Source organism: Vicugna pacos, chromosome 11 (genome assembly GCF_048564905.1).
Source record: "Vicugna pacos chromosome 11, VicPac4, whole genome shotgun sequence".
Lineage (NCBI taxonomy): Eukaryota > Metazoa > Chordata > Mammalia > Artiodactyla > Camelidae > Vicugna > Vicugna pacos.
In genome coordinates, this window is record NC_132997.1 from 70939858 (window position 1) to 70966834 (window position 26977).

At 33.3% G+C, this 26977-nt stretch overlaps 1 protein-coding gene across 2 annotated transcripts in view; it reads left to right on the plus strand.

The window, feature by feature from the left end:
* Positions 1-26977, plus strand: part of EXOC6 (exocyst complex component 6) — a 181479-nt gene that overhangs the window by 25095 nt on the left and 129407 nt on the right. For both annotated transcript variants that reach the window (XM_072971615.1, XM_072971616.1), the window contains exons 2-4: positions 23235-23406; positions 24676-24723; positions 24814-24904. In XM_072971615.1, the coding sequence (XP_072827716.1) occupies positions 23235-23406; positions 24676-24723; positions 24814-24904 (311 nt within the window). The remainder of the gene's footprint in view (positions 1-23234; positions 23407-24675; positions 24724-24813; positions 24905-26977) is intronic.

A 26977-nucleotide genomic window follows, 5' to 3' on the forward strand; every position in this document is an offset into this window, starting at 1 on the left:
CCAAAATCAAAACAGTTGTCAGAGGTTGCCTGAGAAACAAAGCTTGGTTAATCAAGGTGAAAGTGAAGCATTTAAAGAATAAACATAGATGACTTGATTGTAAGAAACTTAGTTTTTTCATAAGTGAGGGGAAACCTTTTTTGTTTGTTTATTAAATAATCAAGAATATAATAAAGTCCACATGAAGTGTAGAATGTTATTCTAGCAAAACAGTTATCTTGGCAGAAGATAAAGAAGGTAAAGAATAACCTTTCACATTAATGGCAGGCCATTAAGCATTAAACCAAGGAAGCAAGTCCAATGAAATTGAACAAATGTTGCTCAATTTAAAACCTATTTTATAGTTTTTTTCAGACTTACATGGTAAACCAAGGCAGATACAATTCATTTTCCATGTTTCGTCCTTTGTTGTACTCTTTCATACTGTTAAACACTTTGCATTAGAGCACTGGTTCTTTTTTGGGGATCTGTGAGGTCAAAATTATTTTCAAATGATACTAAGGTTACTTACGTTAACATGCAGTATATTCATTATTGCTGTTTTCAAATGAATCAGTCATTTTTTTAAGTTATCAGTTTTAGTTTTTAATGCAATAAATATCAATAGTTAGAATCCACATAAACAAAAACTTTTTGGAGTTCTCAGTAAGTTTTTAGAGTGTGAAAGAGACCTCAAAATTTGAGAACTCCTGCTGCAGGACAAAACTGCTCTTTTTCCTTGAAAAACAAAAGCACATACATAGTTGTGCTGTGTCACTATCACAGTATTATCTTAACCACTGCTAATGATTTTAACTTTTAACCAAAGTAACTAATTTATAGTTATTTCACAGTGAAACACTGAGGTGGAACATTTAGAACTGTCTGAATGGGAGCAAAGCTTAAGTGCCCACATATACAACTTCCTACGGACACAAGCATCCCTTTTACACCTTAAAGTGCTAAAAATGAGCGCTTTCATTAACATATCCCCAAACTATAGCTTTTCTATTAAAAAACTGTAGCTTTTCTTATAAAAATAAGAAGCAAAAATACATAAACTTAATTATGTTTAGTAATCAGTCTGCTAGGATTCCACTGTATCTAAAAATTAACTAGATATCCAATGATTATCTCTTTTTTAACACCTTTATTGTGGTATGGTTCCTGTACAGTAAACTACACATATTTCAGATGTACAATTTGATGAATTTTGATAGATGACACCAATGAAACCACCACCACCACAATCAAGATAGCTAATATTTCCATCACTCCCCAAGAGGTACAAATTTCAAATTCCCAATTTATCCCTTCCCACCCCCTTTACCTACTGGTGACCATAAGTTTGTTTCTATGTCTATGAGTCTGTTTCTGTTTTGTAGATAAGTTCATCTGTGTCCTTTTTTTTTTTTTAAATTCCACATATAAATGATATCACATGGTATTTTTCTTTCTCTTTCTGGCTTACTTCACTTAGAAGTAAGTCTGTAGGTCCATCCATGTTGCTGCAAATGGCATTATTTTATTCTTTTTTATGGTTGAGTAATATTACACCACAACATACTTTCTTTATGCAATCATCTGTCAATGGACATTTGGGTTGTTTCCATGTCTTGGCTATTGTAAACAGTGCTGCTGTGAACATGGGGGTGCTTGTGTCTTTTCGAATTATATTTTCCTCCAGATATATGCCCAGGAGTTAGATTGCTGGATCATATGGTAAGTCTATTTTTAGTTTTTGACGAATCTCTATACTGTCCTTCACCAATTTACAGTCCTACCAACAGTGTAGGAGGGTTCCTTTTTATCCATACCCTCTCCAACATTTATTGTTTGTGGACTTTTTAATGATGGCCATTCTGGCTGGTGTGAGGTGACACCTCACTGTAGTTTTGATTTGCATTTCTCTAACAATTAGTGATGTTGAGCATCTTTTCATGTGCTTGTTGGCCATCTGGATGTCTTCTTTCAAGAGATACCTATTTTGGTCTTCTGCACACTTTTTGATTGGTTGCTTTTTTTTAAAATAATATTAAGCTGTATGAACTGTTTGTTTCATAATTTGGAAACTAGTCCCGTGTCAGTAACATCATTTGCAAATATTTTCTTCCATTCTGTAGGTTGTCTTTTCATTTTGTTGGTGGTATCCTTAGCTGTGCAAATGCTTTTAAGTTTAATTAGATCCCACTTGTTTATTTTTGCTCCTATTTCCATTACTTTAGGAGCTGGCTCAAAAAAGTATTGCTGTGATTTCTGTCAAAGAGTGTTCTGCTTATGTTTTCCTCTAGGAGTTTTATAGTATCTGGTCTTACATTTAGGTCTTTAATCCATTTTGAGTTTATTTTTGTATATGGTGTTAGAGAATGTTCTAATTTCAGTCTTTTACAGGTAACTGTCCAGTTTTCCCAGCACCACTTTTTGAAGAGACTCTCTTTTCTCCATTGTATACTTTTGCCTCCTTTGTTATAGATTAAGTGACTGTAAGTGGGTGGGTTTATTTCTAGATTTTCTATCCTGTTCCATTGATCCATGTGTCTGTTTTTGTGCCAGTACCATACTGTTTTAATTACTGTAGTTTTGTAGTATAGCCTAAAGTCAGGGAGCACGATTCCCCCAGCTCTGTTCTCCTTCAAGATTGTTTTGGCTATTTGGGATCTTTTGTGTTTCCGTACAAATTTTAATTTTCTTTTGTTTCAGTTCTATGAAAAATGTCATTGGTAATTTGATAGGGATTATAACCAATGAATATTTCTTAGTTAACTTAATATTATGATTTTAAGTTACCTAAAGATCTTAAAAATTAATCTTCAATATATGTTAAAATAAAATTTGTCAGGGTAATGATTCTGCTTAGTTGAGCATAGATTTACATTAAAAATTTTTTTTACTGAAGTATAGTCAGTTTACAATATTGTGTCAATTTCTGGTGTATAGCACAATACTTCAGTCATATATACATATATTCATTTTCATATTCTTTTTCATCATAGGTTACTACAAGATATTGAATTGTAGTTCCCTGTGCTATACAGTATAAACTTGTTGTTTATCTATTTTATGTATATTAGTTAGTATCTGCAACAGATTTACATTTTTAATCATCTTAAATATTTTTGTAAGGCAGTGTTAGCTTATATGATTAGTAAGCATGCATGTGCTTAGGGAAAACAAACCCAAGTGGAATAAAATGATTAATCAGAAAAAGTAAATAATTGTTTTTATAAACAAAGATGATCAAACTAGGCTTGTTTGCTGAAGTTGCATTAACCCATGAACAATAGGGATTTGAACTTCACAGGCTTATTTATACGCAGATTTTTCCAGTAGTAAATACAACAGCATTACAGGATCAGATGTTGGCTAAATCTACAGATACAGAGGGGGACCTCTGATATGGAGGACCAGCTATAAAATTATATGTGGATTTTTCACTATGTGGAGAGTGGGTGCTCCTAACTCTGAGTTGTTCAAGGATCAACCGTACTTTAATTATGTCAACTTGGACTTTTAAAATATTTGTAAGTTAATTCCTGTAAGAAGAATTTTTTAAAAACAAATCTAGCATATTTAAAGCATTAGAAATTCAATTTCTTTGTTTTCTGGGAATTTTATAAATGTTCCATTGATATAAGTACTTTTTTTTTAAATCAGTAAGCCAGTCAAAACAGAATTCTTTTAACTTAAGAGACTTTAAAATCTAAGTGTTTAATATCCTGAATTGTTTGATATATCATGCAATGAGAGGTAAAAACTTTTCTGAATTACAGATGCAGAGATTTATAGCTTTGATTCTGTAATTTCCCCTATACAGGTTGAGAGTTATGGGTTGTAGAGATTAAAAAAAACCTCACTGGTCCACTTATCAAAGAACTGAAAGTAAAATTCCTAAAGAGCATGAAATTCTTAAACAAATTGAGCTCAAAATAGACAAAAAAGATGAACAAATGAGAGTGACTTTCATCTTTTACCCAAGAGATCTCTGTCATCCACTTATAGGGATCACCAAACATCAGACAATGAAACCAAATTCTCAATCATTGCTACCACTTCGGAGTAATAACTTATTGGCCACGTAGTAGTTAGAAACCAGACTAAAATACACCATCTCTAAGGAGGAAAACAGAACAAAACAAAACTCAGAGAAACAGAGAGTCAGCAAAGTTAAATGTATGTTGTCACTTGGGTTTTCCTTCTAGGAGCCTAAAGCTAAAGCAGCCCATGAGGTGCAGTTCTCTGGCAGTGCAGTTTCCTGGTTCTGCCAGGTGAATCTACTGTGCGTCCCAGACTATTCAAAGATAATTTTCAAAAATAATAAAATTATGCTCCTCATACAGATATAAAATTAATGCATGTCATGGTTTTCATTTAACTGATTAATTAATGAGAGAACCAGTAAGATGGTATAACTGTTTCAAAGGCAGTGGCAAAAAAATTATACAGGCATTTGGGAATGCTGAAATAGATTTATCAATAGACATATAACTGATCAGCATCCGGAGGGCAATAATCAGTTGCATTCCACTGGTCAAAGTATTTTGCATTTCTGTGGGCAAGAGTAACTTGCATTACTATCAGTTTTCAGCAATTTACAGAAATGCAAACTAGCCCAAAGACAGTGAAAGCCACAGATAATCTATAAGGGTGTGTTAGATGGGACATTCAGTAATTATTTTTGTCCATTTCAAAATATTTCACAGTTTTTCTTGCCATTATTTGGAAAGATTTTTTGTTTTCATTTTGTCTTTTACTATGCTTATCTTTTTTTGTTTGCTATGCAAAAGTTTTTATGAAAATAAAATTCATTAATCTTTGCCTTTTTTGCTTGATTTTGAATCATAGGAAAGTTTTCCATGCTACTAGGTTATAGGGAAATCCATTCATGTTTTCTTTCGGTACTTGTGTGATTTTATGTTTTATTTTCACATTTCTGATCCTTTTTTTCCTTGGGGTATGGTGTGATTTTGTCTTTTTTAATATGGCAAGCCAGCTCTCAACACTTTTTATTAAAAAGTGTATCTTTTTCACATTGATTTGAGATGCTGCCATTTTCATTTACTGAATTTTCATGTGTGGTGGGTCCTGTCTCTGGTTTTTTATTCTGCTCTTTGTATGTCTATTCATGTGCTATACCATTATACAATTACAGAGGCTTTATTGCTTTAGTATCTGGTAGGGCTTCCCTCACCTTACTGCTTGTCTTTTTCAGGGGTTTCCTGGTGACTCTCCCTTGTTTATTCTTTCAGTGAACTTAATAATAAACTTATTCCAGAAAAATCCTCAAAGTATTTTGTTGAGAATGAGTTAAATTTAGAAATTAATTAGTGAGAACAGAAATCTTAATGATGTTTAATCATTGTATCTAAGAACATGTTATGTTTTACAGAGAATTTAAAAGTTTTGCACAAATTTAGAATTCCTTATAATTATGTGTAGGTATTTTTTTGGTTGTTATTTTAATTGGGTCTTTTCTTACATTGCGTCTTCTAACTCACTTTGGCTTATATATGTGAATGCTGATAATCTTTGTATGTTAATTTTTAACTTCTTACTTTATTAAGTCTTATTATTTGGAGTAGTTTTTTCTTCCCCATTGATTCCTTATGGGTTTTCCAGTAATGTAATGATATAATCTATATTTAGAGAAACTCTTACTTCTTCCATTTCACTTTCTTAAACCTTAGATTGCTGTGTAGTTTAACTTTATAGTCTAATAATTGCAACACAGTAGTTGAGACAGTGGGCATTTTTATCTTTTTCCTGACTTTAGTGGGAAAGCCTTTAATGTTTCCTCATTAAGGAGAACTCTGGCTTTTGGGTTGAGGTTTTTAGTATTTTATTATGCTAAGAAAACATGCCCATTTTATTTAGTGTTTTTAACATGAAACACTGCTGAATTTTGTCAGGTATCTTTCCTGTGTCTGTGGAGATGGTCATATGATTTTTCTCCTTTTACTCCATTAATATGATTGATTTTTATCAGTGCATTTTCTGTTTTTGAAATATTCCTGTCTTCATAGAATAAATCCCACTTGGTCATGATGAATTGCTCTTTTAGCATGCTGTTGGATTCTGTTTGTGCATACGCTTTTCAGGATTTTTTTGTATTGATTTCATAAGTGAGATGTTCTGTAGTTTTCTTTTTTTTGGTGCAGTCTTTCTCAGGTTTTCGAATCAATGTTGTGCTCATTTCATTAAATAAAACTGGAAGTTTTCTTTGTTTTCCTAGGCTTTGGAATAATATAATTACTGTTGATTATTATCTTTAAACGTTTGTTAGAATTACTCTATTTAATCAACTGGGTCTGGTGCCTTTTTTTTTTCCCTTGTAGGAGAGTCTCTTTTCTCTGTTTCTTCTGTGACAGTTGATCTGTATTAGATTTTCTGTCTCTAGAGGGTCAGTAAAGTGTATTCGTTGAAAAGTTATCCATTTCTTCAAATTTATCTGAATAGAGTTATGCAAATGTAGTCTTATGTAAAAATTCCTTCTGTTTTTATGGTTTGTTTTATCCCCCTTGTCAGTTCTCATTTAAAGTATCTGTGATTTCATTGATTTGCTTGTTAGGTTCACTGGTGGTTGATCTGTTTTGTTGATTTCTTTTTAATGTCTTGAGGTTTATTCATTCCACTAATTTTCTGTTTTCTAACTGATTCCTTTCTGTTTCTATATTTAATGATTTACTTCTTGTTTCTTTAGATTTATTTTATTCTTTTTCTAGCTTTCTGTATTTTGTACTTGATTCATTTGTTTTGTTTTATTGAGATAATTATTTAATGCTATTAATTTTTCTCCAGTGACCGATCTAGCTGTATCTCACATATTCTGATGTTTTCCTTAGTTCTATTTTAAAGAAATTCTACTGTTTTACTTTTGTATTTTCCCTTTGATCCAACAGTTTTTTAATAGTACATTTTTAAACATTTTCCAGATGTGAAGTCTTTTATTTTTAAAGATCTGCTTTGAATTTTTAGTTTTATTACACTACAGTTAGATAAATCTGTTTGCACTAACTCTATTCTTTGGAATTCATTGAGGTTTTATTTGTAGCTTAATATATGATTACTTTTCATGAGTGTTTCATGTACTTCTGAAAAGAAAGCATATTCTTTTTTATTAGGGTTCTCAGTTTTACGTACAAACTCCTTATTAATTAACTTTGTTATATCTTCTAAGGCTTCATGTTCTTCACCTGATCTTTCTTGGATTGAGAGAGGGTGTTAATGTCCCATTTTATTAATTTGTTACTGTCTCTTCTTGCATCTCTTACAGTTTCTGTTTTATGAAAGTTTGTTGCTAAAGTTTTGGGTATATAAATATTAGTGTTTTATCTGTATTTTGAATTGTAGTTTTTAGCATAAAGTGCACAAATTGTAAATGTAAAGCTCAATTAATTTTCTGTTTTATTTTTCATGATGAATGGTGTTTTTTTTGTTGTTACGTTGTTCTGTTTTTGGCTGTTTTACTGAGATGTCAATCCTTAAGTGAATTTCTCCTTAATTGTAGATTAATACTCTTGTAAAGAACTTTGGTAGTGTATATACATCATCTTTAATTAGACAAACCACATTAGATCTGCTCTAGACAGTCTGGTATTTTTGTTGAATCTTCTAAATTCTTCTGGGGAAGTGGTCTACATTCACATTCATTAATCTGCTTAATTGTTTAAGCTTTCTGAATTAAAGTTTACTTAGCAATCAATTTGTTACCCTAGAGGAGAAATTAAAATTTTATGTATAGTGTTTTCATTTCTCATCTTTAGCTTTTTACCAAGTAGCACAAAAGTCAACAGGAAGAGACATCTCCTTGGTCAGGAGTGTAAAAACAGGAAGGAGGAAGTCTATTGCAAATCTGTGTTAGCTGATTATCAATTCAGGTTTCACCATAGAGGATGTCCATTAACGATCATCACTGTGTTATGCAGTTAACCAGAATTTAAGCAAGTGTGGATGTCAGTATTACAGAATGTCAGTCCTACTTAAAGGAAGTAATGCTAACTAGCAAACTGCACTAGGCTCTATCCTATGCTTGTAAGCAGGATATTATTAGAACAAGTCAGAGAAATTGCCCATAGAGGAAAACAAGGCAAGTAAAATTCAATATTAGAAATATAGGGAAGATCATTCTTTATTTTTTGGCTTTGCTTGATTTTGATGCTTTGATAGGTTATTGTATGATCCTTTATAATAAGACCATATCCTTTTTTTTTTTAATTAAGGTATGTCAATTCTGTTATTTAAAATACTGTTTGGCAGAATGTCTTCAATTGAATTAGAGGAAACACCTGGGCATTAATTTAATAAAGCATTTTAAGAGCACATGTGGCAAACTAGATGAAGTACTTTATGGGAAAAGAGTGAATATTTTATAAACAAGAAATCTTTTTCAGCATTTTGTGATGAAAGAAATTGAATTCTGTATTTGTACATCTCTGTGTTTATACATTCCTGGAATTGCTAGAAACTCAGTTACTCTGCAGCTACAAGATACCTACTTGGTTTAGGTAACCAGCAGTGATATTTTAGCACACTTAACTTACCTTGAATTCTTTACTTAGTTGTAAATATTGTGGATGTTTTGAAAAAAATTAAAAGTGTTGTAAAAGCTAGATGGCATTGTATTATTATTATTCTAGAGACCTGTTTGACATGTTCTTTTCCTCAAGAGTCTATTTACTTAAACTATGCCTTTATTTCTGGATTTTTTTGTGGTAGCGTGACACTTTTAATATGATAGCACAAGCAACGTTAGAATGAAGGTTGAGATAATTATTATTGTGGTATGCCTGTAACCTGTTCATTTGGGAAGATGTGCTCTAATGTGTTAGTCAGATAAGGGGATTTGTTAACTCCTTATAATTGTAAGAAATTGTGTGTGTGTGTGTGTGTTAAGTGTGTGCGCGCATGAATGCCTTAGTCAAGGATTTTTTGTTTTAGTTGTAAATATCAAACCACCTTGAGTTAAGGAAAAAATGAAAAAAAATAGTGGAAGATAATTGGGTATCTCATAAAAGTCATACTTCTCAAAAGACTGGAACAAAGAAATAGAAGACCATGTTTCTTTCTGCTTCTCCATGCTTCACTCTGTCTTCATTCTGTGAGGTCTGGCTTTCTCTGCTTCTTCCTGCACTGGGGGAGTGTGACCACCTACAGCTTCGCTATGTCAGTTAGGCACATACAGCGGGCTGTTTCTGAGTCCCAATTCACAATTCCTGAAAGAGTGTGTCTAATTGAACCAGCTTGGACCAGTTGTACACCTCTGGTGCAACGTACTGTGATTGGAAGAGGCCGTACTGCTCATCCAGCGTTGTGGATGGTCAACAGTTCTTAGAGACAAAGAATATACTGCAGTTGTGTTTGTGCATGTTTTTCGGGGAGAAGATCTATAACTTTTATTAAAATCGCAGAGGAGAGTCTTGCCACTGCTCAGCCACTGCCCAAATACAGATTAACTACTCTAAGAGTTATGATAGAATTCCCACTATTTACAACAGATATCCTTCATATCAGTTTAACTGTTTAATTGTCTTTTTCACAATGCTGTGTTCTTTCCTGGCTGTGTTTACCATGATTGAATTCCCTCCTCCTTATTTCCCTAGCTATTCAAGTATTACCTATCACTGAATTCTCTTCTTAGGTCCTATTTCCTCTGTGAAATCTGGGCATCTTAGAATACTGCATTCTATGTGGAGATATGTGTGTAGAACACACACACACACATACACATACATAATGTATATTTTGTGTGTCTGAATTCTTATAGTATGGATTTTTTAAAAATGCTACACATGTTATTTAGTTGTATGTAATTGTATGTCTTAGTATATATATTTTAAATAAATGTCTTAAATGCAGGTTTAATGAAATGGTCCCTGAAGCCAATGATTGTCATGCATATCTCACTAGTCCTGACTATCTTATATGGCATAATGCCGTGGGTATTGCAGACTCTTGGTAAATACTTTTTAAACTGAGTTAATGAAAACCAAAAATCTTAATTATAGAAAACTTCAAGAATATGTAGACTAGAGAGGAGAAAAAAATCACTTTTTTTTCCTGCTGCTTAAGGATAATCAATATTCTAGTCATTTTTAATATTAGAAACAATATGATTTATTTGTTGAATATTTATTGAAGTTACGATAGTCAACATATTAAATGTTGAATTTTGTTAAATATTTGTTAAATGAAGTTAAATTGCATTATATGTAATTTTCATCCTATTTTCTCTATTTATCTGATTATTTCCTTACTGTTGCACATTTAGGTGGTTCTTATTTTGGTGAAATTCTATGAACTGTGGTATTAATTAAAAAATAATTTCTTAGGAAAAAAAAATAATTTCTTAGGATCTTTGTTCCTGGAAGTAAAAGTAATCATGTGGGCAATAGTAGATAATAGCTAACATCTGTTGATTTTTTACTATCTGCCACATGTTTTAAATACTTATATGTGGTAGTGCATTTAATCTTGATAAGAAGCAAATGAGGTACCCATTTGCAGATGAAGAAACTGAGGTAGAGATAGATTAGGTCATTTGCCCTAGGTACTCAATAAGTGGTGAGCTAGATTTGAGCACAGGCCATTTGGCTTCTGAGCATATACTCTTAGTCATTATGCTTTTCCTTTTGATTTAGAGTATCAGATAATGAAAGCTGCAATATAAAAACATTATTAAGTTCTAGTCAAAAAAAAAGGGGAGGTTTACATAAGATCGGGAACAGGAAGGAATGTGACCAGAACTGTACTCAGGAAGGGAGAGTCCTATATCTTGAACTTGTAGCTCAGAGGAGGCTAAGATATTTAAATTAACTCACAATAAAGTGATATAGGCCCTTTACTCCTCTGAGGTTCTAAGATACAGGCCTCCAGTAACTTTAGTAAGGCTAGTCTCTAGTTTATTCTATCCAGGACTGGGGGCTGCTTGATGCAAGAAAAATCACTCACCCTTGTACCCTCTCCAGGCCCTTTTCAGTTCTAAATGATGGAAAAATACAAACACCACCATCCTTCCCTACCTTCCCTTTTCATCGTTCCTATCCTCATTCATTCATTCCTGTGGTAAAAAAGAACATAAATCAGGTTTGCTTTTAGCCTTTCCTACTAGAAGGGCTAGTTCTTTTCAGTTTGGGAGGCCAGGCCTAATAGAATCCGGGCATAATGGTTTGTTGTTTTGTTTTCTGTTTTTGTCATGCCTGAATGTGAAGGCAGGCAACTATTCTTTGTGTGGTTTGTGAGAGAATGTGTGTATGTATTGTTGATGTTTGAGTATTGCCAGCTTCATTTTAAAGGAGCTTGATTTTGAGAAAATTCATTAATAGAGGCATTGCCACAGTAAGATGGAAGATACTCTGGAAATGAGCAATGAACATGTTATTGACATATTTAAGGTAAAATATTTCAGCTGCTGAATGTTTGCAGACTTTGCAGTGAGCTCCTTTTACCTTTTTTTGTGCCGTATCCTCCAACACTCCTTGCATCCAAGACTTGGAATACCTGGCTCTGGCCTTTTGTGGGCACATGGTGTTGAGCAAATCCTTTAACTTCTCTGAGCCTCATTTTCTTCATTTGTGAGGCAGAGGTAAAACCAATTGCCCTGTCCATTTCCCTAGGGTTCTTGGGATCAAATGCAGTGAATGTATGCAAAATTGCTTTGTGGATTAAATTGCAAAGCACTAGCACAAATGTAAAAGATTATTTTTATTTTTTGTTTTGATAATTATATTCTGCTTTTGACTGGATATAGAATTGCTCATCTCAACTTCTTGTTTTCTCCCCATTTTTTTTCTGCTAAGCTGTGAAATGACAACAGAAGTATACTGTGTGGTCAGGATAAATAGTGGGAATTAGATCAGCCTTGTATCTGGGGAACCATATTTCTGTTTTCTTCCACACTACTTCTGAGTTACACTTATTTGGCCAAGTGTCTTTTGAAAAACATGTTATAAAAATTAAATTAATATGTATTAATCTATATTTATTTTTTAAATGCATAATTTTATAATCCTTTCTTCCAGAGTTAGAATTAAATATATCTACATATGACTTTCATTTTTAATGTTTTTTGCAATTTGGTGGAGTTCTTCTACTTCAGGATATACTTATATGAAGATATCTTTTCCAGGACCTCCAAAAATTGTTTTTTTAAATGTTAACTTTACTTGACGTATTTTTCCCCATAAAAATGCTAATGTTATATAGTTTAAGAGTAAGTTAAAAAACTCATAAATCTGTTAAAATTTTAGATTATTTTTCATTCAGTAATTTTAGCATTATCCTCATATATAAGACACCTAACATGAAAAAATGGTAAAAATTATCTATTTATAGATTTTTCCAGTGCTGATGGAGAAGATAAGTGAAATGCAGTTTTGTTGATATTTGACTGATACTCAGTTCCTTTATATCGTACATTTACAAGCCAGTGATTATTTCCCATCAGTTTTCAATATAATATATGAAATCCTTCATATATTTATTATAAATTCAAACAGTGACTTTAAGATGTTCTTTAGAAAATTATTTTTCTGTGTTTTTTTAGTGTCTGAATGCCTGCAATATGTCAGACACCATGTAATATATAAAAGTTTATCCTATGCTACATTGTTTGTACTTCCCAGTAGGAGCCTGGTGTTGCCAGATAATTTTTATGGTGGTGTTTATGGTTGTTTTGTTATCTTTTAATTAAAAATTTTAATTTAATTATAGTTGATTTACAACATTGTGTTAGTTACAGTGAAGTGATTTAGTTTTATAAATACATGTATGTATATATGTATATTTTTTCAGATTGTTTTCCATTATAGGTTATTACAAGATGTTGAATATAGTTTCCTGTGTTAGTAGTGAATCCTTGTTGCTTATCTGTTTTATGTATAGTAGTTTGTATCTATTAATCCTATATTCCTAATTTATCCTCCACCCTTTCCTCTCTGGTAACCTAAAGTTTGTTTTCTGTGTCTGTGAGTCTGTTTTTGTTTTGTATATAGATTCATTTTTATTCTTTTTAGATTCCACATATAAATGATGTATTTGTCTTTGATTTATTTATTATGATATTCTCTGGATCCATCCATGTTGCTGCAAATGGTAATGTTTTATTCTTTTTATGGCTGAGTAATTTTCCATTGGATATATAATACCACATCTTCTTTATCCATTCATCTGCTTTTGGACACTTGGGTTGTTTCCATGTTTTGGCTGTTGTAAATAGTGCTGCTATGAACATTGGGGTGCACATATCTTTTTGAATTAGCATTTTTGTTTTTTTCTGGATATATGCCCATGAGTGGTACTGCTGGATCATGTGGTAGCTCTATTTTTAGTGTTTTAAGGAACCTCCAGACTGTTTGCCATAGTGGATGCACCAATTTGCATTCCCACCAACAGTGTAAGGAGGGTTCCCTTTTCTCCACACCCTCTCCAGCATTTATAGTTCGTGGACTGTTTGATGATACCATAGTGATTGGTGTGAGGTGATACCTCATTGTGGTTTTGATTTGTATTTCTCTATTAGCATTGTTGAACATTTTTTCATGTGCCTATTGGCCATTTGTATGTCTTCTTTGGAGAAATGTCTGTTTAGGTCTTCTGCCTATTTTTTGATTGGATTGTTTGTTTTTTTGATACTGAGTTGTATAAGCTGTTTGTAGATTTTTGGATAGTAACCCTTTATCAGCCACATCATTTGCAAATATTTTCTCCCAGTCCGTAGGTTGTCTTTTCATTTCGTTGATGGTTTCCTTTGCTGTGCAGAAACTTTTATATTTGGCTAGGTCCCATTTGTTTATTTTTGCTTTTGTTTCTTTTGCCTTGAGAGACTGATCGAAGAAAATAATTGCTATGATTTAAGTCCAAGAATGCCTGTGTTCTCTTCTAGGAGTTTTATACTTTCATGTCTTATAGTTAGGTCTTTAAACCATTATGAATTTATTTTTATATATGGTATAAGGAGTCTTCTAATTTCATGGATTACATGCAGCTGTCCAGCTTTCCCAACACCACTTGCTGAAGAGACTGTCTTTTCTCCACTGTATATTCTTGCCTCCTTTATCATAGGTTAATTGACTAAAGGTGTGTGGGTTATTTCTGGGCTGTCCATTCTGTTCCATTGATCTACATGTTTTTGTTGTTCTGCTAGTTTTAGCCATTATGTTAAAGCAATAGGTAACAGGATAAAGCAGATTCCAAAAAGGAGGAAATCTTATTTTTATTTTGATTTCATAGTACTTAGTTGTTAGGTTGAGTATGAGATTCACACTATTTTGATACAATAGTAAAAAAAAAAATATTCAGATTTCTAGAGGTTACTTTTTGGTAAAGAGTGCCCTCTAGTGAACCTTTTCTGTTTATTCAGATGTGCAGTTCTTTGCATCCTCACAGCACTCGTGAATTGAGTGTAGAAATAGAAGACACTCTCAGTTCTCAAGGAATTTAGAAGACAAAACATACACTAACCAATTGGAGAGTAAATCTGATGTGTTATATAAATAAATAAAAGATAGTGTATTATAAACTATATATGTAAAATAGCTGGGAACATTTCAGGTAATGAGGAAGTTATCATTCAATATAGCTATTCTATGAAAGTATCCCAAAGGAACTTATCTTGAGCTGATTTTGAAGGAAGTTTAAGATTGAGGCATATTGTTGGGGGAGCACCATCCTGAGGGTGGAAAAATAAGTTAAGGACTGTGCTAAAAAGGATTAGTGCCAAAAAGAAAAAAGAAATTATTCTGGAAAATATTTAAATTTAATTCTATTTTAAATATTTTATGCAAATGTCCAAACAATTTGTTGCTGTACTTGGAAACCTTTTTTAGAGATTCGGGAAGGATACCACTGGACAGTTGTGGCTTGGGGTCTTTCATGCAATTGTGGTCAGATAATGGTTGCTGCTCCGGCTAAAATCAGCTGAGGCTTAACTGGACTAGACAGCGACAGTGACTCACTCATTGCTGGCACTTGATGTGGCTGTCATTTGAGAGTGCCCACATGTGGCCTCTTCAGCATGTCATGTTTAGGACTATCAGACCTCTTACATGATGGTTGATTTTCCCCAGAGTATCTAAAGACATCGTTGTGGAAGTTGCATGGCTTTTTCTAGCTTCTGAAGTCACGTATTATTATTTGTGTTCTATTAGTTGAAGTAGTCACAAGCTTGCCCAAATTCAAAGGAAAGGAATAGAGACCCCACCTCTCAGTGGAAGGTGTGTCGAAGAATTTTGGACCTGCATTGTAAACTTCATTTACTTTTCTGCCTCCTTGAAGAGTTAGGCTCCGTGCAAATACATTTTAATGATTTAGGGACGGCTATCCTCTGTATTAAATTTGCCTGTACATATACCTGTTTTCTGTGCTTGATTTTCAGTTTCTGTTATATACATGATTGGTACTTAATGAATATTGTCGGAAAGAATTCTCCTTTCTTTCTGTCCTACTGTTAATGCTTTGGAGCCGTTTCAGTTATTATTTGCTCCTGTATTACAGAGTATCAGGGAAAGATATGGGAAAGTTGTTATTCATGTTTAATGTATTTGATGAAATGGTTGGAAAAATGTTAGGAGTACAAACATTTAACATGACACCTTATATTGACGATTTTCTTTCTTGCTGTTCTAAATTGCCAGATAACTACAGTAGAAAAATAATTTTCCCCCAAGATCGAGTGGTATTTTGAGCAATCCTTTTGTGTATTTAAGATAGAGAGATGGTGTCTTTACTATTTATTGTTTAAAAGAAAACAATTCCAAATTGTGACTTTATGTAAAAAGGGTTTTTTCTCTCAATTGATAACTCATTTGCTATCTTTGAATATTTTAGTGTATTGTTTCTCACATGGATGCTACTGGAATTTGGGGCACCTTGAATGTAAAGGCTGCTGAAGAGAGTTGCAGTATTTCAAATCCCATTTTTGACTCTAGTTGCAGGGTTTCAAGTGAGTTATAAACTGGTATTGAAGAGACTGCTCCACTGAAAAAATTGGATTAAATTTCCAATTTACATAGCCTAGGATACAAAAACCAAGTGGTCACTTAGGTAGGAACAGATAGAATATCTCAGTGTAGCTTCTCCTGATTTCTAGGAGCCACAGAGGAGGTACAGAAAACTACTAAAGACTTTATCTGGACAAAGTAGAGTCAAACTAGTGTGTAACTGCCCTTTTATCCTTAGGGCTTATATATATTCTGTTCTAAAAAGATCTTAAACTAGCAATTCATGTGCTTCTATTTAAGGACTTTTTTTCAAATCTTGGCTTTAAGTTAATTGCCACATGACCAGTTTGTTGCATGACCAATTTCCTAAATTTGCCAAATCTTATTACTATACCAAAAACCTATTTTTAAAACTATTTTTGAGATTAATAGCAAGTAATTTGTATTGGATAGGATAGTTTTAATAGCTTTTGAAAATTTCTGATCAGCTTTTCTGACTACGTTTAACATTTTCTTCATAGTAGCATTTTTAGGAATCTTTTAATTTGTCAAAATCTGATAATCATAGGGTGGTTAATAGTCAAATATAATTAATATTCAGAAAAATATATTTTTAGTTAGTAACCAAAATTTCATTACTAATCACTATGATTTGTACTTAGAACATGAAAATTATTAAATATAAATATGAAATTGCTGAAAAAGTATCATAAATAATCTTGTTAATGTGAAAGGCCAAATCTTGAATACTAATGACTAGAAATGTGAAATTAAGATTGGTATGCTAGAAATTAAGCTTGATATGCTGTTTGAAACATTGGTGAAAGAACAGTAGAAATGCTTAAAAGGATGCAAAAGCATTTTTTTTGTTACTAGGAGTACAGAATTAAGGCAAATGTGTCATTAGAGGAACTGGCCAAAAAATGTGGTTAATGTTTGAAAAAGCAAGAAATGACATGAAAAAGCATACAATGGAAGTCAGAAGCAGCTGATACAATTATTTTAGTAAAAGAAAAGTTAAAAGATCATTTTTCAGGAAACAGATTTTATTTTCTTAACAGTCACTGTGATGCAATTTTTTTTACAATGAAGATACAATGAAAGAAAAAGATGCTGAAAATAATATAAGGATATTATATGTTTTTTGACAAAAAAATCTAACGTGTTACCAGCAATAAGAGAGTTCTTTTTCACAAAATACCTTGTGAATGTTGTTTTTCATCAGAAAAATGTTTTCCTTAAAAAAACTGGAATATGATTAGCAAATTATTTTTCTTATTAACAGAATGTAGCATCTGTCCAAAAAATCGAAGTAGGGCCTGGTAAGACATTTGATTCAATGATACAAGCATTAATTTTCAAAGAACCAATTTTAACATTTAAATGACATCTTAGTTTTCTTATATTTAATTACCACTAGGTGGAGCTCTGTGCATACAATTCAAGAAGTCATTTCTGAAAGATCATTTACTTGTTTAAATTCTATAAGCCTGATATATCAGATGATCAAATACTATGTGATAACTCGTATTTCCACACTTTGCTTTCATGTGGAAGATTAGATATAATGAAGATAGAAAATGTGTACCTAAAATTTTTTAGTTATACTCTTAAAACATACGTATTACTTTTATGCATTCCTAGTCGCTGAAATTAAGATATGTAAACAAAATTATAGTGTAGCATAGTCCATCTTTGTTTTCCATTCACGAAGTTTTAAAGTCATCTTTTCTTTTAAGTTGATTTTCCATCTGCATTGTCTGATTAGCATTACATTTTTCCAGAAGTAAGATTTTATTGTGCTAAGCTTTTGGAAGTGATGACTGAACTCTTATATTGAATTCATTATCTGTATATGGAGCGTTAGGTGCAACTTTACTGGATGTGGATACTGGAAAATTTACCGACTTTCTAATGTTCACTCTTTCTGGTTTTGTCATATCTGTGTGTATTTATTTATTTATAGGAACTTGAGTAGGCTTGCAAATAGACATAAAATTCTGGGGACATTTTGAAAGAAGAAAATATTATTTTAATTAAAATTGTATGTTGCTTAAAAATCTAGAATAGTAATATATATGGCACACTAATTAGATGGATAAGACTGTTAACCAACCTAGGATTCAAAGAATGAATAGTGCTGAATGCTATTTCCTTTCTTGCCCTGCAAGTCAAAATTTCAAATGATTATCATTCAAAGACATAGAAAAAATAAAAATAGATTTTTCAAAGTTCCTTCAGCTGAGGTCAGAGAACAGGGCCCTCCCTCAGTTTTCTCTCCCTCATACTTTGTTCCTCCTTATTTCCTTGTGTTTGTAATTTAATACTGCCTAACAATTAGATATGCCTCAGTTCTCATCCCCTTTTTCTGTTCATTGGATGATTTCACCTGATGGGTGCAACAGTGCACATCGGGGATTCCCTACTGAGTCATTCTCAATTGTTGATCTTCAAAGTTGATCTGGTTAGTTGCTGTGCTGGTAACTTCTCTGCATTCTCATGCTGCTTATCACCATTTATGATTGGAGAGTCTGTTTAACATAATGGTTAAAAGCACTGGCTTTGGAGTCAGGTGGACCTGGGGTTAAATCTTGGTCCCACTACTATGTGACTTTGGACATAAAGTCTTAATCTTCCCAAACTACATTTGTAAATTGGAATGCTAACAGAATTTATATCATAAAGCTGTAGTGAATATTGATAAGATAATACGTGTAAATCACTTAATAGTAAGTACTTGGTTGTGTGTTAACTTTTTTTTTTTTGGGGTAATCTTCATTTTGCTAAGCCAGAAGCAGCAGAATATTACTCCTCTTTAGTCCACTAAGTCTCTGGGAAGTTGTTGACAGGGAAGGGTGTGTGTTCTCTGCTTCTCTCCATATCCATCTCTCCACCTTCTCTCCAAATTATCTCTATAATTAAACATAGATCCCTTCAGAGAAAAGGTTGATAATTCCTACTATGCATATAGTGTCAAAACATTTTTTGGATAAGAATTGCTTTTCCTTTCTTCCTTTTTCCAGTGTTCTTATACATGTCCACACTTTCTTCTTTCCTGCTTCTCTCTATTCACTTAGCTACTTGTTATTGGCAAATTTTTAGACTAGTTATTTTTGATACTACTTTTCATCAGAGAGGGTAGAGGGTTAAATCAACTACATGTAGTGATTAATGCCTTTTTGAGCGCTTGTGTCTGGCTTTTAGATTTGCACTGCATCTATTAAACTGAGAAAGTCAGAACTATGAATTTTCTAGGATTCTTTTCAGGACTCTAGAATATTCTATTTTTTGATGGATTTTGGATTCTGGAACTTGCCTGATCCTTCAGTACTTTCTTTAAATGTGATTTTTTCCTGTGACTTACAAAGTTTCTTTATTGCAACTTCATTTCTATGTACTTTTCTCAGAATGATCTCATTGATACGGATTGTGGTTGGCAAGTGGTTGTATCAACTTGGAGTGCAGCTTGTACTCATGTCTGGAATGGCAAATGGTTATGAAGGGTCAGGAGAGACTAAGACTTATTAATAGGCAGATCAAGACCTACTCTTCTTTCTCATTCACAGTACTAATTCTTTAACATTATTTTTATTTCCTGTTTTGGGACTTAACAGTTCTATTTCAATAGCAGAAGTCATGGAATGTAAATAGTTCACCCATTTCAGGCTTTGATTTTCTGTTAATGGAGGGTGGATATTACATACATGTTCTGATATTGTTTTTCATTGTTTTCTTTTGGTATTTTCTGTTTACTATCTGGTATTTTAAGAGCCAGCTATATATCAAACTTTTATTAAAATATGTAAAAAAAATCTTAGAAATGAATATATATATTACTTAATAAAATACAATACTTGTTCACAATAGTGAAATAAAAATGTGTTTATAGTACACCAAGGTCAGTCAGATAAACTTCCTCTTGCACATAGATTTTCCTTTGGAATAATATTTGTTTAATTAAGAGTTCATGTTAGCTCTATGTATTAATTGTAGGAAAAGCACAAGATGGAAATTCTAGTACTGCCTCAGCCTCTCACTAAGTAGACTACATTGAGCAAGTCATTTGCCATTTCTGTGCCTATTTCCTCATTTGTGGGAAGGTGGCAGTGATATTCTCTCTGGTGTGGTATAAGAAATAAATGAAACAGTAGCTGTAGAAGGCCCTATGCTATTACCAGGCATTAACGGTGGTCAGCTCCTTCAGCATGGTAATTGAGTCTTAGCCATATTTGATATTTGCAGCCAGTACTTAATTATTCAGAAGATTGTTTACTCATTTAACAAGGATTTGGTTGTCTCTTATGTGCGTAGTATGATAGCAGTCAGTATATACTGAGCACTTACTATGTGTCGGTTTTGTTCTAAGAGCTTTTCATGTTTACTAATTTAATCCTCATAACACTCTGATATAGATACTTTTTAATTTTTAAATCCCTATTTATTGTTGAGAGAATTTGGATTTAGAGAAGTCAGGTAGCTTACCTGGGGTTGAACAGCTAGTAAGTTTCCTTTCTGATTCTATCTATCTGACCATCCATCTGTCCATCCTTCAATTATCTATGGAGCATCTCCTGTATGCTAGTCTCTATTCTTGGGCTGGGTATACAACAGGGAACAAAACAGACAAAAACTTTCTGCTCTCCTGCAACTTACGTTCCAGTGGACAAAGATGGAAAATAAATAAAAGTATGAAATAGTGTATTCTACAGTGGTAAGAGTGATGCAGTAACAAAGTAAACTCCTTTATTTTAGAAAATGAAAAAAGGAGAAAAAATAAAGCAGGAAAGGGAATTGTGTATGTGTGTGTATAATGTGGATATTGTAGCCAGAAAGGGCTTCATCAGGAAGGGGATAAATGACCTGAAGGAGGTGAGGGAGGCAGCCACGTGTGAGAAATGTGATCCAGTAAAGGAAATAGCATGTGCAAAGCATAGGACAGGAATGTGCCTGGTGTGTTTCAGGAACCACAAGGAGGCCAGTGTTGCTGGCATGGAATAAGTAAAGCATTAGGGAGTGAGATCACTGAGGTAACATGGGGCATAATTATTTAGGCCTTTATGGGCTGTTGTAAGAGAAATAGGATTTTGAGCAGAAGAGAGACATGGGCTCTGATTTATATTCTAGAGGGATTGTTCTGTCTACTGTGTTGATAACAGACTAAAGGGGAGCAAGGGTGGAAGCAAGAAGACGAGTTACAAAGCATTTGGCAATAATCTAGGCAAGACACATTGATGGCTTAGTCCAGGGTGGTACCAGTGGAGGTAGTGAGATGTGGTCGGATTGTTTTGGTGGGGACGGTGAGAAAAAGTGAATAGCCAGGGATAATTTCAAGGTTGTTTGCCTGAACAACTAGAAGAATGGGGTTTACTAAGATGAGGGAAGACTGTGGGAAGAAGATAGGAATTCATTTTGGACATATTTGAGATGCTTATATAACCAGTTGGAGAGTTGCACAAGTTTGAAGCTTAAGGGAGAGGTCAGGGCTAGAGATATAAATTTGGGAGTTGTCAGATTGTTTATGGAATTTGAAGCTCCAGGTCTGGATGAGATCGAGAGACTGGCATAGGTAAAAAAGAAAAGATGTCTAAGATCACAGCTTAGTTCTAGTTTAGCTCTTAAAATTTTTAATAATACTCATTTTTGATATTAAAAAAAATTTATCCACATTATTTTATTATGAAAGAACATAATAATTTAAAATGCCTAAAATTAACTAATATTTTATAGAATTGATTCTTACACATCCATAGATTTCAAATATATTTTTAATAAAATTATTATTAACTTAAAGGCCCAAGTTCTTAATGATTACTATTTTATATTGCTTTCTCTAGTATTATAGTAAGTACTCACTAAAAACCTACCACATGAAGGCTGCCTTCAAGAAGCTTATGGTCTATGTGAGAAACACAATATATGTCATATACTTGAAACATTTAAGTTACAATGTAATGTATTGTAATTTAATTGTATAAAACGTGTCAGAGAGTGTAGAAAGGACTGTAAGTTTACTTATTCTACAGATGAAAAGATTACTTGGCAATGGGAATAATTGAAAAAGGGCTGCCAGAGGAAATGGGACTTGAACTGAACCTCAAGCAATGGGCAACAGATGGGGAGCACATTTTTGGGAGGTCCCCAAGACTGCCTTCAGATTCAGTAATTCACTAGGAGGACTCACAAAATTTAGCAAAGCTGTTATACTCTCAATTACTGTTTGCTACAGCATAAGGATACAGATTAAAATTAACAAGAGAAGGCACATAAGGCAGGGTCTAGGAGAGTTCCAGGGGGGAGCTTCCCAGTGGATACATCTGGACAGCACTTACTTCCCTGAGCAATGATGCATGGCAACGCTCATGGAGTATTACTAACCAGGGAAGCTCTCCCAAGCCATGGTGTGCAGGGTTTTCACCAGGGGTTGGTCCTATAGACACAGCTGACTGCCTGAATTGCTGACCTTAATCTTAAGCCCCTCCAGACCTGATACCATGTGGTCCGATGTCTCCATCCACTGTAAATCACAATGTAAGTCACATTGTTAGTTTAGACTATTTGGCATTGCCCAGGGCACCCAGGTAAACAAAATCCTCTATCAGGCGGGATATTCCAAAGGCTAACCTCCCAGGAGTTGGGGGAAAGGACCAAACCTTTCTTTGGGCAAGGTTAATCCTTTACTGCATGGTGGGTGACGTCCCTCAATGTGGAGACAGCATGAGCTGAGTTACAGTAGGGGTGTGAACGCCATGTTTACAGAATATTGTGGTAACTGCAATATGGCCTTGTAATTGAGAGTATGCACTCTGGAGCCAGACTACCAGGATTCATATACCAGCTGTCACTTGCTAGTTGTAGAATATGATGGTTATATAATCTGTAAGTTATCTGTAAATTAGCAAAGGTACTAACAATACCTATATTATAGACTTGTTGTGAGGATTGAAGAGTTAATATGTAGAGCACTCAGAGTATGTCCTGACACACAGTAAATGCTGTAGAAATCAGCAGTTTGTTCACTCATTCATTCATTATTCACTTATTGGTTCTATTTTGAGAACTAGCATGTTGAAGACTCATCTCCTGAGTCTCTGACCTTTATTTCCAAATACCTAGTGATATACCTAGAGGACTTGGAGCTCTTTAAATATTAGCATGTTCAAAAAGAAATTACGTATTTTCCACTCATATTTTTCTACTATTGTCAGTACTGTTAACTCTGTTCAGAGATTTTAAGATACCAGCTCTTGCGAAGATTAGGCTAATAAAGAATACATTTTGGTGAACTGGAAAGTTAATATTAGCTTTCTTTTTGTATATATACAGGTCTGTGTATGATGACCAACCAAATGCACACAAGAAGTTTATGGAAAAGTTAGATGCATGTATCCGTAATCATGACAAAGAAATTGAAAAGATGTGTAATTTTCATCATCAGGGTTTTGTAGATGCTATCACAGAACTCCTTAAAGTAAGGACTGATGCAGAAAAACTGAAGGTAAGAAATATGTTAAAATTCTATTTACTTTTGCTCCCACTGAATTACTCAGGTATCAGTTTATAGTGCATATTTACAAGTCATTATTAAATGCACTACTTTGAAGAAATGAATTAGTGTATATATTTGGGAGTGCTCTGTTAACACAGTTGTCATGCTAATGACAGGAGTAATCTTTTTTTTGTAAAGCAAGTAATGCATTGACTTAACAGGATTTCTTTCCTGCAGGGAAATGAAATAAAGAAATTCACACAATGAAAGGCCTCATTTGCAGTTTTAGAGTTCTTAAAGTGACAATTAGTACAATATTGATGAAAAGCTAGCCTCTGAAAACTTTAAAAAACTTACTCTAAGTGATTGTGTTCTCAAAATTATTTAATAATAGTGAAACCGTTTTTTGTTATTTCTTTTAATAGCAATGTGTAATTTTCTTAAAGAAAGTCGGTCTACATTTTCTGTCACACAGCAAAAACATTATTAATTAAATGAGACCTGGATTTATTCTGTCAGAATACAAAATATTTAGTTATAAGAATTGCCCTATTTATCTTTCTTTACATTTGGAGAGCTTAGCAGACAGAACAACCCTGATTCCCCAAAGGTTATGATTAGAAAACTATTATATAAAGGATATTCAGATAACAAGAGACCAAATACAGCATCAATGAGGTCACTGAGCATCTTTGTTCAGAAATTAATGAGATTTTTAATAAACCAGAATGTGCTTCCTTACAATGATGACCTAATGAGTCACTTAATATGTGGGAAAATTTGAGGTTGAGCTTTGCCTGCACCTGCAGCATTAAAATGTTGCTGTGGATTGAGATTTCCGTGTTTGATGTTAATCAACCACCCAGTGTTTGCATTCAGCAAAGTATGAATGTTTAATTACCATAAAATGCAATCACCATTTCCTACAGACAATGAATGGCACATAGACCTCATTGAAGTTATCAAAAAGGGACCAGTGGTCAATTGGGTCACTGATTTGAATTGTTTGACAGACTTAGAGAAGCAAGTAAAGTTCAAAAATCTAGATTAAATTTGAGAAGTTTGCCACAGAATCTGTTAAAAAGAACTGTCATAAGTAATTGAAGTTAACAAAAGCCCTTTTCAATCAAAAGTTCAAGTTCAAGCTGTAGAGTTAATTTGAATTTGCATTTCTTTGTTCTAAGTTTCTCATGAAGCATGATCTGATTACAAGGGTGAGCAGTTACATCAGGGCAGTTTTATGCATATTTGTCTAACTAAGGTGAAATTATTTTTAAGGTGCAAGTTACTGATACCAATCGAAGATTTCAAGATGCTGGAAAGGAGGTGAGAAAATGATACTTTTTTTGTGTGTATTCAATTTGTGGATGCAATTTAACTGTTCAGTTCAGAATATGGACATTTCTTCTTTTTAAGGTGATAGTCCAAACAGAAGATATTATTCGATGTAGAATTCAGCAGAGGAATATTACAACTGTAGTAGAAAAATTGCAGTTATGCCTCCCAGGTGAGTTAAACTTATGCATAATGTAATGTTCAACTTGGTAAAATTGTAATTTAATTATAGCGTATAGTCATTATATATTATGGGAATTAGATTACTTGGTTGTTGTGTCCCCAAAGTCCATGGTTTTCTTTCTTATCTACTTTATTCCTTGAATTTTAATGATTTTCCTTATTATAAGGCCCCTATTTGATGATCAATCACTTCAGTCTCCTAGAACCTCTACCTTCGCATTTCCTTTCTGCCTAGTTTGTCTTTTGTTCCTCCCCACCCCCCATTTTTTTCCCCTCAGAATACTCTCCCATAGGGAAAATGCCTTTTAATTACATTTTCTCTCCTTTTCCAGTTTCCCTAATTTTTTTTTTTTTTACCTTTAGTTTTCCATTGTTTTGTTTTTATCACCTAAGGTTGGTCTTGCTTTGCTTACAATTTCATTTTGCTAATAAGGTAAGAAAACATCCAAAATACTTGATCTTCTCCCTTTTCCAGTCTTGACTTTCCTTCTATATTTTGGAAAGACTGACTTTTTAGGTTTCCAAGTTTCTGGTCTCTCTGTTTGGGCTCAGATATTATTGGGACATAAAATAAATTTTGAAGAAACTAACCAGTATTTTCTTTACCTGGATATACTCTGTTCAAACATAAGGAAGACATCTTTTTCTTAATATAGTAAGCTAAATCCATCTCAGTGTCCCATCTTTTAACTAAATTTTTTTAGGAAGGAATCTGAACTTTCTTATCCAGGGGAGTAGAATAAGGTCCTTTATTTTCATGATGTAAATTTAGCTTAGACTACAAATCATATTAACTGTTAGCAGATTTTTTTTTAGCTAAAAAATTGTTTTCTGACTTGTGAGAATAAAGCTTTTTTTGTTTTGTTTTAGAGTCACTGAAATTCTGCTCTCTTAATTTCTGGTGGGCCAGGGATATTTGTACATTAACTTTGAGTAAATAAAATGTCTGCTTATTATGTTAGGTTTTAGGTTTGAGAAACCTATTTCCTTATAGTAATACTTAGGTTTGAGAAACCTATTTCCTTATAGTGATGCTTAACAATACCTTTTTGCCACCATCAGATATGTAGAAATAGCCATGAAGACAATCTCTAAGTTTGAATACTTTGTCCCTGAATGGTAATAAGCCTAAAAAATTGGGTGCTGATGAAATAAGAAGAGGAAATTCAGCTTATTCAACCCTAGTGGACTATTTAAAATAGAGAAATAAAGGGAAGTAGAGGTTAGATTTTTGTTACTGCTACTGCCTGCTCTCAAGGCTGGGCAAGAAATCTGGGTTCATGTAAACACTGGGTTCTTAACAGCCACATCCAGACATTTTCCTTTCCTCCATCTATCCTTCTATCTAATTATCCATTCAGACATATTTTTGTGTGTCAGGTATAATGGTAGATATTGGAAATATAAAGTTGAAAAATGACATAGTAGGATGTCTATGAGGGATCCTGCAATCTAATGTGAATAAAGACAAATAAACCATTCCTGCACAATTGCCTAACTCCTCAGATTAGAAGGAGTACGAGAGGATTTAAGAAGTCACAGGGTAAACAATGAATTTTCCTTGTGCATTATTAATTGATTATTTTTGAGGAAAGCATGATTTTTATATTAAAACTATGGAAATAGTATAAGGTAGATGTGAAATTATGTGGATTGTTGAGATAAAACTGGAGACTTCAAAAAAAGTTAATACTTGTAGCAGCAGTTTTAGGCTCTTTCTTAGGTTGTGTGTTCATTCTAATGCTTTGGTTGGAAAATGTGAGAAATATTACATTGCAATAAATGGACTTTGATAAAAATTACATAGAATCTGCAGAGTTAACTATGGCTCATTATAGCCACCATTGCAGTTTTTATGGTTTTCCAGACAATTAAACAGTATCTTTTGTGAACTTGAAGACCCCCGGGGAGTAGCCATAAGACTGTAAAAAATCTGGAAAAAAATGTGTCTATCTCTCTGGTCTAGGAAAATGTGAGCTGGCTTGATGAGCTAACAGTGATTTACCTACTTTATACTTTGAAATTCTACTAAGGAAGAATGGTTATCTACATAGTTGCGTTA